A 21,666-nucleotide genomic window follows, 5' to 3' on the forward strand; every position below is an offset into this window, starting at 1 on the left:
TGAGATTTCCATAATTGCCCTTGCAAAATTGATGTTTCTTTCCTATTAGGTTTTACCTTCCTCGGTTCCTCCTCCCGCTTTCTCTTCGCTTTTAAACATATCACAAGGTCAATTCTATCACATTAGAAATCAACAAATAAGGATGAAAAACAAAGTTCAGAACAAATCTCTTTTAATACTGTACTCTTTTCCCTTTAATTATCTCCACTTCTTTGTGGTGTTCTTCCAAAATCCAAAGAAGGGGAATCATGATTAGATGGATAAGAAATAAATAATTAATTCCTTTTATCAGATCTCTACTGATTTTCATTCTTAAATTTCTAAAATTGATGCTTCATTTTTTTTTTTTTTAACCAGTAAAACCATCAACCGCCGACCATAGATAGAGAAGGACTCAAATATCATCAAACACTACCAAAAACAAGAACCAGAACATAACTAACACCAAACTCGACTGAAATTAAAAAAAGATAAACCACCAAGGGTCTTAGTTTAACTAGGGAATCAAAATCCTAACTCCTCCAGCTGCCTTATGAACGACCACCACCGCTTCCTCTGTAACCTCCATAACCACCGCCGTCTCCTTCACTACGACCTCCGTATCCACCACCACCTTCACGACGTTGACCTTAGCCGCCTCCGTCGCCGCCACCACTTCCGTATCCACCTCCACCACCGTTGCGGAAGCCACCGCCACCACTTCCCCGTGATTGAGCTTCGTTCACAGTGATATTACGGCCGTTAAGGTTCTGTCCGTTCAATCCTTCAATGGCATCTCTTATGGATTGTTAGTTAGAGAAAGTGACGAACCCAAAACCCGGATCTTCCAGTCTCGCGGTCATTGACGATCTTAGATTCAACGACATCTCCAAAGTACTGAAAGCTTTGGTTAGTGAATCGTCATTGGTAGCCCATGCAAGTCCACCAACGGAACATCATTTCTACTGAACAGAGAAAGAAACCCCAGTAATGGAGGTAATGTATTAAAGAACTAACGAAGAAGAAAGTAGTGAAAAGAGGGGATAAAAAAAGTTCACCCGTAAAAACTAGTATTAGGGTAATTACGGAATCTCCTTATTCACTAAAAAAAATTTCTTTCGGCTGTTGATGCGTGTCGTAACCACAACAAATTAATTAATATTTTTCCACCTAATTAACAAGTAATATAGTGTAGTCAAGTTCGTTCCCACGAGGAGCAAGAGTTTTAGTTGTTTAGTTGTCACAAAAAGGGGGAATTTGTTTTATAAAGCAAAAGAAAATAAACAAAGCAATTAAAAAGATAAAGTTGAAATCAATAAGAGAGACAAGATAAAAGAATCCTTCTTCATTGCAAAACAATGATTCAAGTTATGTTTTTCATCCACATGTTATTAGTCACAAACTATCACCAACCGTAGGATAGAAGGTTCGCTTAGCTAACCCCAAAACTCCTTATTTCACTGAGTAACAGGTCCGCTTAGTTATCAGATTCTATTCAAAAGAACCACCTTGAGGTTCGCTTACAAGAAGTAATTCCCCGAACGCATTAAGATTTATGAATTTAGGTTTAGTACTAGTAGTTAAACTCGGTTCGCTTGGTCCACTTTCTAGCGTTGTTTTCACACACAATTGCTCCACGGAATCCCTCCGCAAGGTCTCGTGTTTGTGATGTAGTTTTTTAAGTGGTAAATAAAGTTCGTTCAACTCGGACTTGTGTAGACTCAATTTCAGACTTAATAATAGAAAACAATAAAAATAAAGAAAATATATACACAAGGTTTGTCACAATGTCGAGAGATTACTGAGACTCAGGATTCCACCAAACCTCATACCATGTGGTTCAAAAATCAATTCTTAGACAATTATAGCTCTTGTTTATTGACTCTAATTCTTTGCCAGGGTAGATTTTAAAAAGATTAATTGTAAATCACTATCCTGATGCATCAAAAGCACTTAGACCAAGCATACATCATCCTACGACTTCACAACTAATTAAGAAAAATCATAAAACGATTAAATTAATGCAAAAAGTCATAAAAAGAATTAAATATAATTACCACACGTATGAAATATGGCTTCCTCCGTCATCCCAGTGTTGGGGTTTAGCTCCTCATATTAATCATGATCTCAAAATATGTGTTTGTTACTCAAAAGATGATTAAAAGAGTGAAAAGTAATAACACAGACTGTTTGCAACAGTGTACTGGTGTTGCAAAATAGCTCTTACAATGGAACTGTTACATAAAAACTGTTGCTTTGTCGCTGATTTTAAAACCCTAGAATAAGACTTCCCTGAGCAGCTTAATGTTCTTCAGCTGTTAAACATCGACACGTTTCTGCGACTGTCTACCGAGGGTCAATGTTCTTCGCGTTCTTCTTCTTCAACAACAGCAGCAGCAGAAACAGAGTTTGGTAAAGCTAAAGGTAAGGCAAAGGAGAATGATAATCACCCCCAAACTTAGAGTTTTGGGTGTCTCTAGATAGATTATACTAGATTATATTCAGGTGATGCATCCTCACTCATATTTAAAAGTTGTACAAGTTCATCTTCTTCGTCTAAGACTAATGTTTCTAAGTCTTGGGACTCTAAAACAGTATTCTCAGAATAAACTCGTTCCTCTAAACCATTATCGACTTCGTAAACAGGAAATACTACATCGTTTAAAACGGGGGTATTTCTAGTCAAATCCTCGTCCTTTTGAATTGGTGAATAATTATTAAAATTATTTGGATTTGAACTAGAAATAATATTATTATTAAGCTCAGTTGGAGTAGCAAATTCCTGATCACTATGCATATTTATTTCAAATTCTTCATCAACACTATCCTCATCATAATCATTATAATAACATGAAAATGGTTGAACCTCATCTAAACAAGTAGTGTAACCAATTTTATCCTCGTCATCCTGTTTATGCAAATAACTATCCTCATTTTCAAGGGTATTATTGGAGACACTATATTGAAAATTAAGATTATTTCGAGCAATTCTTTCGTTCGTCTCAGCTATCAGCTTGAGGGATTCCTCTAAAGAAAGTTTTCTTTCGTCATAAACTAAGTTATTCATCTCAGCTATCCTACGTGTCGACTGTTCTAACTTCCTGAGAGACTCTTCTAAAGGAGAAATATAAGAATTTTGCTCATATGACCGGTGCATATGTCGATAGTAATTGGGCTCACCATGGTATGGACCATAATCTTCAAAAGGATGATGTTCCCAACCACTATTCACACTATGGTCAAAGTAGTAACGTCCATTTTGAAACTCAGTCGGATATTCGTTGTATTGGCTATTGTAACATCAGTTCGACATTCTACTACAGGGGTGTGAGTTGTCACACAAAATAATACCTACTGACAGGGGATTCGTGGGTGGATAGAGTTTTACCTCCTGTACCAGACGAGCGATGAACCGTTGAAGTCGACTCAGGACACCGACTCCAACGTCAGTGTACGAACCCGAGGGGTTCCCTGCAAACAGTTTATATTTAATTTTTAACCCTTCCTTAGGGTTTCAAAATAATAATAATGACCAATCCAAAAATAAAGTCAAAAATAAAAATGTCCAAAAAGGAAAAGAAAAATTACAAAAATAAAATCTTATTTACAGTTTCTAAAAATAAACAAAATAACTATATACAAAATCTTCTTCTTCACTCCTTTCAGATTCCTCTTTTCTTTCCTTCTTTGGCGATGCTTTTCTTTTATAGTACTTTTCTTTCCTTGTAGCTTCGCTCCAAATCTGAAAAGAATCGAAAATTACCAAAACGCGTAAAAAAGAACAAAAAAAAATAATAAAAATAAACCTAAAACAAATCTAAATACAAATCCGCGTCGACGACGCCAAAAATTGATGTAGTTTTTTAAGTGGTAAATAAAGTTCGTTCAACTCGGACTTGTGTAGACTCAATTTCAGACTTAATAATAGAAAACAATAAAAATAAAGAAAATATATACACAAGGTTTGTCACAATGTCGAGAGATTACTGAGACTCAGGATTCCACCAAACCTCATACCATGTGGTTCAAAAATCAATTCTTAGACAATTATAGCTCTTGTTTATTGACTCTAATTCTTTGCCAGGGTAGATTTTAAAAAGATTAACTGTAAATCACTAGCATGATGCATCAAAAGCACTTAGACCAAGCATACATCATCATACGACTTCACAACTAATTAAGAAAAATCATAAAACGATTAAATTAATGCAAAAAGTCATAAAAAGAATTAAATATAATTACCACACGTATGAAATATGGCTTCCTCCGTCATCCCAGTGTTGGTGTTTAGCTCCTCATATTAATCATGATCACAAAATATGTGTTTGTTGCTCAAAAGATGATTAAAAGAGTGAAAAGTAATAACACAGATTGTTTGCAACAGTGTATTGGTGTTGCAAAATAGCTCTTACAATGGAACTGTTACATAAAAACTGTTGCTTTGTCGCTGATTTTAAAACCCTAGAATAAGACTTCCCTGAACAGCTTAATGTTCTTCAGCTGTTAAACATCGACACGTTTCTGCGGCTGTCTACCGAGGGTCAATGTTCTTCGCGTTCTTCTTCTTCAACAGCAGCAGCAGAAACAAAGTTTGGTAAAGCTCTGATTTCTTCTTCTCTGTCTCTCCTTAGGTTCCCAAACTCTCGACACCTCTTTTATATGACCCAAGACATCTATTTATATTAAAAATACCGATTAAATCTCTCCCAAATCTTCCAAAATCTCTTTCCTTCTCTTTACGGCCAAGTTGCGACAATTTCTTGTTTTAGGATTTCTACGCGTTTCTGAGCTTTCCTTTTCATTCTAAACTCTTCCTTAGATAGATACAAATCTTTGGGAAGGTTTATAGCGTTTTAATCACTCTAAAATTCCCTAAAACAGGTCACACACGTGACTTTCCATATTTTCTTGTTGTGAGAAAAATCCGTCGTTTGAGCCCAATCTAATCGATTTAAACACCCATATCAGATTCCTAGAGCCATAAGGAGTCTATCCTATGAAAATCAGAGGTTTAATCGACCTCAAACTCCTCCAAATCACGATTGCCAAAACTGATCTTTAACCACACTTTTTTTCCCGCGCAAAACCTGATTTTTTAATGTTGAAGATGGTTTCCCCTTATCCAGAGTAGGGGTGCGATTAGCAGATGCCTGGAAATGGTATTCCCCTTAGTAATTAGGTTACCCCTTATCCAAAGTGAGGGTCTGAATAGCAAATGTCCTCCCATGAACGCAAAAAACACTTTTCGAGTCAATTTCGCCGCAAAATCTTATTTTTCCAAAAACACCTACAAAGACATAAAAAGCCAAAATAAATACAAAATCGAGCACTAACAATATATACAATTGAGATTATATCTGACACAAAAATGTGTCTATCAGTTTGCTACTTGTGTAAAGAGTCAAGAAACGATTACTTATCCCCTAACTTATACTAGCTTTAGATCAAACTAACAAATCAATTTAGCATGCACTCTAACCAATCTATCAATCAACCATGAATGTATAAACATTCCTATTAATAAAAACAAACGATAATCATGTGAAAAACTTCAAGGTAGATTTTAAAAACAAAACTCAAAACATGTTAAAAACTAGGAATTTATCCTCAATCAATAAGAAAATTAGCTACTCATGCTGAGGAGTTCACACAAAGAATAAAGAAAAGAAAAGTGTTGTGTGTGTAAAGGTGTAGAAGTGTGTAGAGAAAAATAGAGAACTTCTCTATTTATAGGCTTCAATTGCTCTCCAATCCTCCAAGGAATAAAATCTCTTTCCCATAATAACACCACTTTCCCAGTTTGAACCTAATTCCAATTTCAAGTCCAAATCTTCAAATCTTCCAAGTTTTCATCCAATTTCCAAATCTAAGTCTTCATACTCATGAGAAGAATCCACACAAAAAATCTGTAACTTTGGCTCGCCGGCAAAATCCTGGTACCACCGGAAATCAGCCGGGAAAGCCACTGTCGATCACTGGATATACTTCTCCGTCGACAGAATATTCTGTCACGGTGCCGTCAAATTTAACAGCCAAGTCGGTATTCTATTAGTCAACTAGGTCAAAGGAATGGACTCAGACACCGAGTCAGCATCTTACTCGGCTAACTCGTATTACTCAGCTGAGTTGGATCCGTCATCGGCCGGTACTGAGTTAACTCGTCTGGATGAAATTCTGACAGAATTTAGTTTGTTTCTCCGACATTTCCCGGCCAAATTCAGGCCTTTCATAGCTCCATTTCTGTAGAAGTTCCTAGCATACATCTACTCAATTCAAGCATTCATTCTCCTAAACATTCATCTATAACCCTTTTTACCAATGAGCAGCGACAACAGCTTCAAGTCATCACCAATTGCATCTCCATATTTCTTCATTACAGACTCAAACTTGATTCCTCTCTTTGATAACACCAGCTCGATTATAATCCCATAAGTTCTTCTACCAGCATCGAGATTCAATGGCACCAAACTTCGAATTCTTCCTTGTTGGTGTCGAGATCACCATCTAGCTGCTCCACTGCTCAAACCCATCTCTCTGTTGAACTCAGAATCGACATCATCTGTGCTTCTCGATCATCTTCTCTGGATCTCAACCACGGGACCTTCTTCAATCATCTCATTTGTCTTCATCGCCATTTCTCAAAACCCAATCTTCTAATTCGAACTCAGAGAAACAGCCACAACCCATCTCTGATTCTCAGCTGAAACTTCGAACCCATGAAAATCAACATTAAATCGAATCCAGACTCCATTTCTTCGTTCTTCCACAACTGAATCAAGAGACCGTCACCCAAATCACCAACAATTCGAACCACACTGACCCATTCTTTATCAATCGAGGCAGAATCATCTCTATTTCCTCAATTTCTTCTTCTGCTTCCTTTCTGCAACTGCAATTCTTCAATCTCTATGCTCAAACTCAAAACCCCTTAAGATTTCTCGAGCAATTGTTGCCGAATCTAAAACCAACCCATCAACAACATCTCGGATCTCAACCACCACCACAAACCCATGAACATCACCACCACTGTCTTATTCTACTCCATCGCCTAAATCAACAGCAACTACCACGAATTTCCATCTCAGATTCAAACCAAAAACCCATTTAATTCTCGGCAGATACCATCAACAACTTCGTCTCTAACCCATCAACAAAGCCACAAACCCTGATTCCTTTAAACCCTGGTAGAATTCACCTTCGATTTCTTTTCTTTGTCTCATAAATTTGACAGCACCTTCCTCCATCTTATTTTCGGTTTCTCTCTGGATCCGAATCCACCATGGTTGTGCCTCCGTTACTCTCGTTCTCAATTTCAGGTGCAGGCGATTGAATGAGAGGCTCACGAGATTTTAGGATTAGGGTATAGTAGGTTGGTTTGGGATAAGAACCACCTCATATTGGGTGCCTATAACATATGGTCACCCCTTAACTTTAGCCAGTTGTCTTTAATCATTCTCCAAAGGATAGTCGCCCCTTAACCTTAGCCAGGCTCCCAATAGTGCTTGCTTGTGAAATGACCTTTTTATCATTTTTCTCAAATTGGGCGGTTTCTTCTTCTTTTCATCCGTGTGACTCCAGAGTACTTATAGAACTCAAAACACGCGTAAAATACATAATTTACAAGAAAAATAACAAAGAAAGCATAACAAATAGATATTAAATACGGTGTATTCTACACCCTATCAGCTGTTATCCCAATACGCATCTCAAAACTCAATACAGCTAATTAATAAATCCAAAACCCAACATAAATATACTTAATATTAATAAGTCTTAATCTATGCATGGGTGCATACATTAACAGGGAAAATGTTAACCTCTGCATACACACATAGGTTAAGGAGCATTTAATGCTAACCTTTAGTCTAGATTTTGAGGTTATTTATTACGAAGAATAATTTTATTTAATGGTAAATGATATTTTCATAATTGCTCTTGTAAACATATCACAAGATCAATTCTACCACATTAAAAATCAATAAAAAAGGATTTTTCGAGGCTTCATTTATTACAAGTAATCTCCAAATGTTTTACTCCAATTTTGAAGTTTGTCCCTTTGCATTATTTATGATCTTTCGGAAGACCAGATCCCACAAATGTTGTATCTTGGATGTTATTAGGAACGAGTTGGAATGCAATACTTGCCAAATTGTACTTATTGCTGATGTTGATGTTTGTGCGAGGCCACCTTATCTAAATTCCATGGCTGCTTATGCCATTGACTAGTGAGCAAATGTCATCATTAACAGCGCAATCGGTATACTTAACGGGATAAATCACAATTCATTTAAATTATTCATAGCTTTCACTTACAAAAAAGTTTGGTAACTTATAAAGTGCCTAATCTTTCTTCCAGGGAAGTCTTAAGATTTTAAGTTAGTTACAACTATGTAAGGTTCCATTTGTCGATCATCAAAATGTATCCTTGCATCAATTTAATGCCTATATATATGTTCTTGCCAGAAAATAAAGGTTGGAGTAATATAAATAAATCTAATTGTTTTTTAAAAAGATGAAAAGATAGGAAAGAAGTATAATGGTTATTGAAGCTATTTTTGTTATTGTTTTAACTTCTCCTCTTGATTTCTTGCTTATTTTTGTGATGTCGAAGAAAGTTAAAGTAACTAGTGTAATTAGGTTTTAGACAAATAATATTTAGAATAACCAGTGTCTCCAATATTTTTCAGGAAAGAGGATTATGTTCGGTAGTAAATTAACAACAGGGTTTTTGAGTTTATCCTCCTAAATAAATTAGTGATTTGGCTTTCCCCTAAATTGTTAATATTAGTAACTTTCCCCCTAAAATAAATTTTCTGCCAGATATATTTTTCTATTATGCTTGTGCAATCCATATGCGTCTTCTCTTTTCAAAACATCTCTTCTATCCATCGCTACGAAGGAGTAATGGTTACCCATCACTATACCTTAATTTTCTCTTCGGTGTTTTGCAACTAATATTTGTTTTGGTACAATATTTTAGCTTTAGAGGTTCCATTTATTGCAAATAAGAGTGTGTATATGGAAACCAAAAGCATAAAAAGTTATCCTGAAAAGTTAAAAACATTTTCTTCTTTAAATTCGTAATAAAAATATCTTTTTGCTCTATCAAGTCATTCAGAAATTTAATTCTTAACATAATTTTTGACTTTTCGATTTAATTAATGAAAAATCTTCTTCTTATACAGAGTATATTTGAAGGCCCTCTAAATTTGTTTGTTTAGTTTGAAATTTGTTTTTTTGCATTGATTAAAAGCTTTATAAAGACTGGAGTCTGAGATGCAGTTTTTTCTTGCATGCAAGTAGGAATAGGGACGCAATATTTGCCAAAATAGGGGTTACCGCTTAGACGGACGTTTATGTGGGCCCATGATATCGAGTTTTCACGGATGCTCATGGCAGGAAGATATCGGGAATCATAATGGATTTACGGGATAAATTACAGTTTATTTAAAGTTAATCATCAAAGTTTCCACCCTAACTTAAAGTTAGCTTAGTTTTTTTTTATCGATTCCCAATGAGAATTAATAATATAATAAATTTAGAGCATCTCCAATAATAGGTGTAAATCCTTTTACGTGGAAGTCTTATTAAGATCTTTATTTCCGCAAATATATTAAATATATGACCTTAAAGCATCTCTAATGCTATAGGTCAAGGTCTTAAATTGATATGACACATAGAATTTAAGACCTTTTCTACCAATTTTTCATCTCCAACACCAAGGTGAAGGATATAAAGAGAGGTGACATGTCCATGTGGGGACCAAGTGGGGGTAAAGGAGAAAGTCTAAATAAGACCTTCTCCATGACCTTGGGTCTTAAGTTCACATCATCTTTTGTCTCTAAATTTAGACAAAAATGTCAGATATGACCTTAGGGATTGGAGATGAAATTTAGGTAAAGAATCATATCTTTATTATTTTTTGTCATGTAGTAAATGACCCACAACCAAAAGGTATTAATAAGACCTCCACATAGGATGACCTTGATCTCAAGCATTGAAGATGCTCTTATAGTTTATAACTATCTCTATAGCAAGGGATTTAACCCTTAAGATATCTTAAATGTTAAAATGTTAACCTCTAACTCTACTTTAAATAATTATTAAAAAGAATTAAACGAAATATATGACTTTAAATAATTAATAAAAACAATTAGTGAAATATATGACATGTAAGTAAATTCGAAGATGTAGTTAAAACCTTCCTTAACGTAGTATTGCATCCCTCCTAGTTTGTAAGACCTAACTATCGAAGATGAATATATACTAAATATGAGTCTAAAATACTATGTGGCATGAGAAAGTAATATTTTCATTCTCTATCGGAGATGCTATTACAAAAGTTTCAAGATTAAGTTAATTACAATTCACAACTCACAATACTTGCAACTACTACTTACCATTCATAAAAAAATGTATCCTTTCATCATTTACGTGCCCGTCTGCACGTTGTTGCGATATGATTGAGGTTAAACAAATATAAAATACTTCCAACTTATTTCAGAAAGATGAAAAAGCAAGGGAAAAATAATGGTTATGGACATTTTCCGGTTGTTGTTATTTTGATTTCTCTTCTCGATTTCTTATTCACTTTTTGACATGTTGGAGGAAATTAAAGTAACAGATTTCTAAACTAGACAACAAACTCAAAATAAAAAAATTAGGACGATGGCAATTTAAAACCAAGTGTCCAATAGCGGCCGAAAATTTGAATTCTTTGGACGCTACTCCAATTAGTCAAACATTTGTTAGTTGGAAAGTAATTTGAAGTTATGAAATTCCCTTGTAATAATTCTAAATTTTGCTTCATAAAACTTTAACCTTTTATCTTAGAAAAGAAAAGGTCAATCTTATTTTTATTTTGGAGTAATACTATTAATTCTTTCCAAAACATGTTAATGAGTAGATTTAATAAAGTTAAGGTAAATATTAAAATTTCATGAAACATAATTCGGGGAAAAAAAGATAGGCAAGTCATAAAGAGGGCGTTTTAGGTTGACTAAAGTCAAGAAGTCTATAAAATTGCAACTCGCTTAAGTAGGGTTTGTGTTTCTGAGAGAGTTTCGATTGATTAAAGAGAGCACATCGATAAAGTGTGCAATTAATATCAATTTGTCTCCGGCTGGAAACACCTTCAAGATTGATTAATTGGATTTATGGATAGTACACTACCAGACTAAGTCATTCTCAAACCACCTCCCTATTCTTATTCCCATATTTTTTTCACCCAATGATGGAAGCTCCACCGTCCCCTACCACCAATGCATGCTTGAAGAGTCGTCCGACCATATTACAATAGCTACATCATTCAAACTCACTCCTGAATCACTTTCACAGGAAACTAAAAGAAACAAAAATCACAATGATTTCCCTTCTGCCAACTCTACTCCTAAAACTTCCTCAATCAATTTTAATATACACAAAATAATTTCGCTTTCATATACAAACTCATCATCTTTCATCCCCATTGCCTCTACTTTCTCAAAAAAGAGGGAAAAAAAGACTACTTCACCACCACCATATCAGTTCAGAGAAGAAAGTGATAATCCACTACAGTATCAAACACACAAGCTTCAAACACCTTTGCTAAAAAAATCATCACCCACTTTCTACAAAAAGCTTTAGGAATCAAAACCAAAAAGCTAACACCAAAGATATTCATATTTTCCAGTTGACAGAAAGGATGAGAGATCTTATGCATGCACATCATAACAAATGCCTGGTACTTCATATGTTGGGAGGAAAAATTCCTTATGAAACGCTGAAACTAGCCATCAAGAAACTCTGGCATCCACTCACCTACAAACATATACAGACGGTAGCCAACACTCCGGAATATAAGGTTTTTATGTTCCATGAAAGTGACAAAGAGATTATATTGGATCACCAACCATGGATTATCGAGAACCAGGTGATGCTCTTTGAAGACTGGGGTAAGTATCAAGAGAACCCTTCTGCATGTTTTACCAAAGCTATGTTTTGGATTCAACTACTATACCTTCATGGTTATCTTGAAGATCAAACTGCAATAGAGGAACTAATGGCAGAAACATGTAAGGTCCTTGAAGTGGATCTTTGTGGAAAACCCGCTAGAGTCAAGATGGAGATGGATTTAGCAAAACCCTTTTCACCAGGAATTTTGTTGAATATTGTTGGACCGAGTTGGGTTCAATTTTCTTATGAATATCTCCCAACCCTATGTTACAGATGTGGTTTCACAGGGCATGTAGCCAAGGAACGTCCAAATTTTTTGAGTTATGAACATGCATTGCAAGACCGTAAATTCCTTCAGATTCCTTACCATAAGCCTAATGGCAAGATGAGAGCTCAAAACCCAAAGCATAAACAAATTAGATCTGTTTCATTCTTTTCTTCTAATCCTAATTCTTAAGGAACCTCATCAACACCACACTCAAGCTCAAACTAGAACTTACACAACAGACCAATGAAGAAGCAAATCGGGTGCAAGAACAGTTGAAAGAAGTGAGTCCAATGACAGACACACCAACTACTCAGGGCCCAAGTCAACTAGTAACTCAGCCAAGTCATACACCGGTTCCATCTCGGTTGTCAGCCATCATGAACCAGCTAGGGAAAAAATGGACCCCAGTTCCATCAAACCAGCTTCAAAAAGACTCTGGCACTGCCTCTCTCTCAGCATATTCTCTCAAGGCTGCTACCACAGTTAATGCATCTGTGAAAGTTCTGACGGCGGCAACAAAAAACAATGATGAACAACATGTTTCCAATAATGTTACCACTGACAAGGACCCACAATTCAGCAAGATTGACGGACCAAGCAGCAGTTTTCACATCAGAACAAATTTTGGGGGGCCTATCCATTTTGGGGTGCCCATAAAAGAAGTTGTGATCACTAGTGAAGGTAGATCAAGAATATTTCCATCCAAGAAAATAACACCACCACCACCCCCGACGGGCCCATCACAAACTATGCAACAACAACAATCAGGCTTGGCCCAACACCCTTTCTTCACCCCTTCATCACCAAATCCCATCTCACTTCAACATTTTTTCAACTCTAGTTACATCAAGTTGATTGAAGATTTCTTAGACGATAAGCATGCTCAAGTGAACATTGTGGTGACCAATAATGATGGTGAACCACACGTCAAAGTCACACATAACCATTTCCTGGCACCTACCACTGAAACCCCAACACCTCTGAAAACATATTAAAAAAAAGTTCAACCAATAGAGAAAGATCATCCCTCGTCACCTCAACATATCTCCAACTCCAGAGTTGCAGCTCCACCGCCACCACCTAAAATAAGAAAGTATGTGTAGGTCCCCTCTCTCCTTCCCCAATCTACCAGAGAGCCTCTATCTTAGTTTGAGGTTTCAACAAGCAGGACACGTAAGACCAGATCCACTAGATTCCTCCACCCAGATAACACCATTCACCCTCATAAACCAAATTCATTCACTTCTGATATCCAACCCAACCAAACCAAACCAGCATGGCAACTATCTTTTGATGAGGAGAATGAAGCATCTGAACAACCTAGAGACAAAGGCAAGCGAGTTGTTGGAAAGGAACAACACTCGCACCAATTATGAATCACCTATCTTGGAACTGTCAAGCCATTAACAACTCTTTGACATTTCAAAAACTATGTGAGTATACATGTACTATCCAACCTTCTTTACTGTTTTTAGCAGAAACTCTAGATAGTAGTGTAACTCTGCATAATCTTTGTTCTTATTTAGTTATCATGATTGCTTTGTTATCCCATGTAAAGGAAGAAAGGAGGGCTATGCCTGATGTGGCAAGCACATGAAAATCCAAGTCATTGTGGCAAATCAAAATATCATCCATATTTATGTCTTGTCTGATTTTACACATAACCCTTGGATATTCACTGATATATATGGTCCTCCTAATCAACCGGTAATGAAGGAATTTTGGTCTAATTTTGACAACTTAATTCCTTCACATGATCTTCCGTGGATGTTAATGGGAGATTTCAACGACATCACTTGCCAAGAGGAAAACAAGTCACTTCGGCCCAAACCCAACACTTCATCAACATGATCAACATAGATGGGCTTATTGATCACAAGGGCAAAGCAATGGTTCCGGAAGTCTCTATTTCTAATAACACCACCTGGTCTATTCCTTTCATCTTCATTCCTAGTTGCACTGAAGTCCCCTGCAAGACACCAGTGACCAATCCACCATCTTCGAAGGTCATGTATTTCCTCCGAGAATGGTGCTCTCGCATTTCTAGTTGCGTTGAAGTCCCCCTGCAAGATAGTTGTATATATTGACATTTTGCAAAAGCCGGCAAAAACGTTTTCGGGGTGTGGTTGGTTCCCACGTCAATCAAAAATGTTAAAGATCTTCGATCGAACATGGGGAAATGGATTATATCACAACTCACTATCCGGTAATATTTAAACTCATGATTTTTGTTTGTTAATTTTTGGTCAAGGGTTAATCTATTACAAGTGATCTCCAAATCCTTTCCTCCAATTTAGAAGTTTGTCTCTTTGCATTGATTATGGTCTTTCGGAAGAGTGGAGTCAAGAAGTTCTTTATCTAAGATGTAACGAGGAAGGAGTTGCAACTTGTAATGCTATAATAACCAAATAGTCTTACATCTTACGTTAATGCTTGTGCGAGTCCACTTGTAGCTAAATTTTCACGGCTTCCCATGTTATTGACCGGTGGGAAAATGTCGTCACATCTCATCACGGTATACCTTAGGGGGATAAATTATAGGTTTTCTAAATTATTCATAGTTTTCACTTTACATAAAGTTAGCTCAACCAGAATTTACAAACCCAATCTTTCTTCTAGGAAAGTTTCAAGAATTTAAGTTAGTTACAAACTTCACAATAATACACTTGTCAAGTATCAATCATCAAAATGTATCCTCCCATCAATTCCATGCATATATTTATATTATTGCGAGAAAATAAGGGTTGGAGAAGTATGAATAGTCCTAATTTTTCAGAAGACAGGAAAGAAGGATAAGTGGCTATCAAAGTCGTTTTAGTTGTTATTTTGACTTCTGTTTTTGGTTCTTGTTCATTTTTGAGATGGTAGAGAAAATTAAAGTAATGGTATAATTAGGTCTTAAAACAGGAAATCATGTGGAACAGGGGATTCCGGGCGACGAAATCATGAACTTTATTCCATTTTTCCAGCATTATAGATAAAAGGAAAGGCCGAGATGTGCTGATTTTGTTAATAACACTAACACACGTCATTTGGTGTTCTAGTGAGGGCATTTTTAGTAATAATTAGGGTCTTAGATATTTTTTAATAGAAAGGATTTGAGAACATTGTTCTGTTGTAAATTGAAACTTACTTTTTCTAAGCCCTATGATTTTGTCTTTGGGTACACCTTGTACATATTTTTGCTCTTTTCTTTCTTATAAAAAGAAGAAACCAAAAGATCGCCACAAGAACTATAAAATTTAACTGTATCATTGGCAAGTGTCACGATTTTCATATAAAATCTGAGGTACACCTAAAATCACTCTAGATAAATTCAACACCAAAAAATGAAGGAGATAAATGAGCTTTTGCACCTATTATCGGGTGGGAAATAAGCGGCCTTGGAGTAGAAACGAAAACATGGGCTGATATCACAAATATTTCTGCTGGTTATCTAGATCGGTTTGGGATAATTATCTTGGACTACATCCTTAACTCTTCAAGGAGATAATTCTGGCAATTACGAGATTTGAACTCCTATCTCCTAGTAGGGAGAGAGCATGCCAACCAGCAAACCGCCGGACTGTTGACCATCTAATAATTAGCCTAGCTCATTGAAGGTCTCAAGTTCAAGTCCGTCCATATCACAAAAAAAGAATTGCAAATACATATCAACGGTTGATACCTGTGGGCCAGATCTTGGTCATAAGTCCAGCACCAACTTTACAAACAAAAGAAGAACCAGGTCGCTCCTACCTAGATTATTACGGTTGCAAACCATCTGATAATCTGTCCTTATTCTCCAAATTAGGGCTTCTCTCAGCTTCCATCTTACTAAACATGATGATTCAATTTCTTCTTCATTAGTTTTGCACAATCATTTTCAGCTTTCCTCTATACAGGTACGTAAATCTCATTATCATTTACTCCAATTTTGAAGTTAAATTCAAGATCGATCCCTAATTTCATCATATTATCTTCAGGATTAGTAATTTTTCTGAATAATTCAGTCTCAATTTGGTTTTGATTTTGTGCAGGTATTATGTTTTGTAATTGTTAGTTCATAGGCAACATTTTCAGGTTTTAAATTTGATTTTCTATAAATGGAGGATGGAAATGGGATTGAGTTAAGCTTAGGACTACCTTGTGGTGGTGGTGGTGGATCAGTTGATAAAGAAAAGAACAGCAAAGATGGTGGTAATTCCGTGGATAATGATGTCAAGAAAGAAATTATTGAAATTGACGAATCAGATAATGAATCCAAAGATTCCAAACCAAATGATGTGACTGATGATTCTGTGAAAGAGAAAGAGGTGCCGGAGAACTTTTTTACAAATCTTGGGGGGAAGCCGGAGTCTTCTGTTGGGGATACTGAGGTATCGACGGAGAGAAATGATGCGAAATTTATCAAGTATGAAGGACTTTGGGGTGGAAATGATAATAAGTTGAAAGGAGTTGCTGAGGAAGAGAAAGCTGATTGTGTTGAGATGGAACAGAAATCGTGGTTAGAGGCTAGTAATGGTAAAAGGAAATTGGCGTTCGAGGAGATAAATTGCTTGAAGAAGCATGAGAGTGAAGTTCAACATGTTGAGACGCCTGGTAAGAACTGTTTGCTTTTGGTGTTGTGAATGCCATGAAAATTTTAGAATTGTGTTTGTTACTGTAGATGGCATGGGTAGTTTGGGTGGTTGTGACTTATATCATCTGTATTCGTTAAATACGTGCAATGTAGTACTCATTGAAACGTAATAGTGTCGTCATCTCATAGGAATTAGTGGCTTGAAAATGTTTTCATGACCTTTCCCTTTTACATGGTAAAATCAGTTTCTGTATTGGGTGATCGAAAAAGATTCTCATCGATTTATTTTTGTTGCTTCCAAGGATATTGACTTGGTTAGTGACACCTTAGTAAATTAAGTTAGCACTACTGCTCTCTTGTATAGATTCTGATACATTTAAGTTTTTTTTTTTTTACTATCTTGGATGCAGCTATTGTCGAGAGACCTCCTCAGGGTTCTTCAGAAATTTTAACAGATGAAAGAAAGACAGTTGAGTTGGCGCAAGGTGGTAAACAGCCTATTGTAGTAGAAGAAGGCGGTTCATCTTCCTCTTCTCAAGCACGACATGATGTGAATGAAAATGGTGCGAGTGTGAGGGCCAATGCAGCATCTCAACCGGGGGTGGAAGGTTTCCCTCCCGAAGGTTCGGCTATAAGACCAGGTATTGCTCCAGGTTTGAGATTTGGTGGATCTGGATCCCACCCTAATTTACCATGGGTGTCCACTACGGGTCCTGGACCAAATGGCAAAACTATCTCTGGGGTTGCCTACAGGTATGACAAAAATCAAGTGAAGATTGTTTGTGCTTGTCATGGATCCCATATGTCCTCTGGGGATTTTATTCAACACGCACGTGGAGATCAGTCTAACCATGAATTCAACACAGATCGATTGTCTTATTCGACTGGCAATCCTGCAGCCTCGACTAAAAGTTAATGTGCTCTTCAGTACTGGGCACCCATACAAGTAAATTTATTGACATAGTTTGCCACAGGAATATCGTCGAAACGAAGAAAATGTGCAACGTGTAGTTTCATGGTTGGATTTGTAATCTCTGTCAGTTGTTGTATTCGTAATTCTTATTATATATGTTCATTGATTTATGTTCTCTGATCAATTCTTTGAGCAGCAAATGGTTTAATTCTGTTTGAATAAGAAATTTATAGTTTGCATAATAGTTCTAAAATATACAATTCTGAATGTTTGGAGCACTTCTTGACTTCTTGTCTTGATGACAGAGATCAGTAGCTTTGACTTGTGTAGTGAAACAGGTTACCAAACAGCTTACAGTTTGATAGTTGTCGAATTAAGAAATAAGATGTTTTAAGGTGTTGCGACGAAAGATGTCTCTACAAGCACTTCTTATCCTTACTGCTCAACCATAAGGATGTCAGAAGATTTTGTCTGTGAACTTCAAAAGATTGAAGTACAATCAGAGGTAAAATGCTTTTCTTTATACTTTTATATATATTGTTATCTTTTGTTACTTGCGTCAATATCTTATTGTATCTGAATGTACACAAATTTGACTCTTCCACAGTAGGTTGTACGAAACTAAACCATTAAACTGATTAGCAAAATATATCTGCATAGGGTACTCTATTGTGGCAGTGAAATACAAGAAGAGGACTTCAAGATATCGTAGATCTATAGGTTATACAGCTATTTATCTAACTAAACTGTGTCTCACGGTTTTGCAGGTTCACCCACTCAGTAAACCATGAATCCTTGGCTTTCGGAGCTGTCTACGTCAGAGTTGGTAGAGTGGGGACTACGCATTTTCCTGGTGTTGCGCAACTGACTACTTACACTACTGTTTGGAGTTTCTTTTCTCTTCTCCCTCAATCTTCTCCACTCCCATTTTCTGAGCCAGTGTTGTACCAAAATAACCCCAAGACCCATAGAAATAGACAACAGAGATCCTGCTCCAATTGATACCACAGAGACCAACATCCAATTTGATCCCTTTCCCTTCCTTGTAATAACAAACGCTGCTGCAATATAAGCGGCTGCCATGAATGAAGCAGAAACCCACATGATTTTGTGTGTCACAACCAACAGTTTCATCATTGTTTTACGCCGAAAAGGGATGACACTAACAAGAACAATAGCGATTCCGATTGATGAAAACAAAGCCACATTGTTGCAGAACATGAAGACCTTGAAAGGAGTTGTCTTCCCCATAATTGCCTTTCCCATCAAAACACCGTCTTGGTATACGCCTCCTGGGGGATTGATTCCAGCAGCAAATGTTACAGTTGCTATTAGAACAGCCACCAGAGTTACTGTGTTTCGAGCATTCAGAATACCTTCATTGTGGAGTGCAAGTTGCTTTTCTCTTCTGTGAGTGTGACACTTTCTCTTGTGATGAGTTTTAGGTGAAGAATCAAGAGTTTTCTTTGACCACCAAGATGGTGCTCTGAAAATTTTCTCAATTGATCTTGCAGAAACTGTATTATTAACTCGTCGTATTTCAGGTGATTTTGTTGGCAATTCATCGCTGTTTTTGGCTCCAGCCTCTTTTAACGTTGGAATAAGCAGCAGCGCACCTGAGTTGCTCACATCTTTTTCAACGACATCTAGAGGTGTGAATCCCCTTCGATTAAGAGCATTTACATCAACACCTGACTTGTTTACCAGGTATGTAACCATCTGTGTTTATACACATGGAAAGTAAGAGTAAGTTGATAATCAGAAACAAAATTGTAAGATCTTAGTGACTGTAGCAGGATATTTGTACTATCATTATAAATTTAATATGCAGTTGAAGTTCTCTCCAAACTCCAGTTTTCAAACAGTATGTCAATGGCCAATTTGTTGTTTCTGCATCAGTTCCGTACACCCACATGTACATTGAACACATTGGACAAAAAATAGGATACTCAAAAACAGAATAATGCATTTTTGTTCGGTTGATTATCTAATTCTCGTTTACTGACAAAACTAATGAACAAAATCTTAAATAACATGGATAATTCTGTTCCAGTTTCAGGTTTTCTTACAGTGGTGAGTTTGGCAGCCGACGCGATATGTAAAATGGTGTTGCCATCATTGTCGGGTAAGTTAACCATGTTGGTGATGTTTAAGGTTTCAACCAAGTACTTAATCGCATCGAATTGGTTATTCTTCACACCTAAATGTAAGACAGTTTCGCCTGATGTCGTTATCATCTCAGCCGATTGAAGACTCGTTGAGATGATTTCATCAATGATATTAACTCGACCTTTGATTGCAGACCAATGAAGTGGAGTTCTTCCTTCATTATCCTGTAATGAAGAAAGGTCTTCATCCACCTTCAGGATTTCTCTTGTTATGCCTAGATGTCCTTTGCTACAAGCTATGTGCAAGGGTGAGCATCCTTGTGAATCCCTTTTCCATGCAAATGCTGGTTGAACTTGTAATATTTCCTTGACAATTTCTGTTATAATAAAAAGTAATCAGTCAGTTTTTCCTCTTTTGATGCAAACCAAAATTAAATTAAGAAGATTATTAGTATCCTACAAAGAAGTAGGTTCACCCATAGTATAAAATCCTAAATTTACTTGGAAAACTTCTGAGTTAATTGGTAAGTGGAGGCAACTGATGCCACATACGTTTACCCTATGTCAATTATTGGGGGTTACAGAGAATGTCATTGGAACCCTTAGCTCTTTAATCTATTCTATTAGAAAGAGTAGAAAAATCAAAACACAAAAGGCTCAATCGGTACTCCAATAATTGCATTGCTGAAGCATGTTTTCAATGATTTATACTTGATTATAGCCTAATCAAGCTGACAATGATACTACTTACCGCGTGGTAGCAGTCCACGCGTTAGAATTTAGATTAGGCCAAGACCAACTCAAAAGCTTTTGATTAAGAAATGTGAAGGATTTAGCAAGTGGTACACTGTAAGATTTACTGGGTTATAACCAAAAGCCTCATCTTTTTAGCCGAAATATCTTCTCACTATACAGAAGATAATTGACCATCATGATTATGAAGCTAAACTCTAAAGGTAGAATAGGAATTTTAGATGGCGTTTCGAAACGAATTTTGGTAAAAATGATAGACCTGCTGAAAATTCAATAAACTAAGATGGTAATCCTCCTGGTATTTAAATTTAGTGCTAGTAGTGGGTACCTAAATGACCTCCGGCAGCCGCAACATGCAACGAAGTTGTTAATCCATCTTCTTCCAATCCAATCAACCATGCATAATTCATCAATAGATGCTTCACAATCTCCACTCTCCCACGTTCACATGCAACAAATAAGACACTCTCATATTCCCGGTTAACTTTGGAAACCACAGAAGGATCAGTCTCTAATAAAATCTTGGCAACATCTAGATGCCCTCCTCTACATGCTTCATGTAATGGAGTTTCCATATTTTCATTCTCCTTCAAAACCAGTTCCCATCTTAACTTGATGATTTCCTGTACTAATTGGCTGTGCCCAAATCTTGAAGCTAAGTGTAACACAGTGTTCATGGAGTTGTACGTGCTTTGTTCGATAAGATTCTCATCATTTTCTCCAACAAGATTGAGAAAGGTCAAAACGTCCCCACTAACAGCTGCTTCATGGAGTGTACGATCCATCTCGCAGACTCAAACGGTACCAGCAGAGGATTCTGAGGAATAGGAGATGGATAAAAATGGTGAGACAGAGAGGTTTAGTTGGGAGCCGACACTCATTTATAGATATGAAGAGGGAGTTCAATTTTCCACAAATGTAGGCACCACGAAATTTCTTTGAAAGTTGTTTGTATTTTTGTGAGTTTAAGTTTTTAGTGATGTGTGGATGGATCTCTATAGTCAACAAGTAGTTGGTACTAGCTGCTGGTTTTTCTTATCATGCAGTATAAATTGGAATCTCAAAAGCATTTTTCTTCTAGAACTACTAATAGAGGTTACATACTCGTATAGTAAGTACTTATAAGAGTCATGTTAGGGATTACGTCCAT

General features: G+C 36.6%; 2 protein-coding genes and 1 pseudogene across 5 annotated transcripts; 1 reads left to right on the forward strand and 2 right to left on the reverse strand.

The window, feature by feature from the left end:
• Nucleotides 1-512: 512 nt before the first annotated feature.
• Nucleotides 513-11,447, reverse strand: LOC113306469 (annotated as a pseudogene).
• Nucleotides 11,448-13,202: 1,755 nt separating this feature from the next.
• LOC113303990 (ninja-family protein mc410-like) lies at nucleotides 13,203-17,897 on the forward strand. 4 transcript variants are annotated; one of them, XM_026553083.1, is made up of 4 exons: nucleotides 13,203-13,614; nucleotides 13,708-16,065; nucleotides 16,201-16,762; nucleotides 17,153-17,897. In XM_026553083.1, exons 3-4 carry the CDS (start codon nucleotides 16,267-16,269, stop codon nucleotides 17,656-17,658), a joined length of 1,002 nt encoding a protein of 333 aa, XP_026408868.1. In that variant the 5' UTR covers nucleotides 13,203-13,614; nucleotides 13,708-16,065; nucleotides 16,201-16,266; the 3' UTR covers nucleotides 17,659-17,897. The 4 variants fall into 4 exon arrangements, with proteins under 4 accessions (XP_026408868.1, XP_026408867.1, XP_026408869.1 ...); XM_026553082.1 differs by having other exon boundaries at nucleotides 13,740-16,065; XM_026553084.1 differs by having other exon boundaries at nucleotides 13,898-16,065.
• Nucleotides 17,898-18,161: 264 nt separating this feature from the next.
• LOC113303989 (ankyrin repeat-containing protein NPR4-like) lies at nucleotides 18,162-21,396 on the reverse strand. The gene is made up of 3 exons (XM_026553080.1): nucleotides 20,845-21,396; nucleotides 19,725-20,140; nucleotides 18,162-19,374 (listed from the first exon to the last, which is right to left on the reverse strand). The coding sequence occupies exons 1-3, from the start codon at nucleotides 21,299-21,301 to the stop codon at nucleotides 18,433-18,435; spliced, it is 1,815 nt and encodes a 604-aa protein (XP_026408865.1). The 5' UTR covers nucleotides 21,302-21,396; the 3' UTR covers nucleotides 18,162-18,432.
• Between the last annotated feature and the right edge of the window lie 270 nt (nucleotides 21,397-21,666).

The sequence above is a fragment of the Papaver somniferum genome, chromosome 8 (assembly GCF_003573695.1).
Source record: "Papaver somniferum cultivar HN1 chromosome 8, ASM357369v1, whole genome shotgun sequence".
Classification (NCBI taxonomy): Eukaryota; Viridiplantae; Streptophyta; class Magnoliopsida; order Ranunculales; family Papaveraceae; genus Papaver; species Papaver somniferum.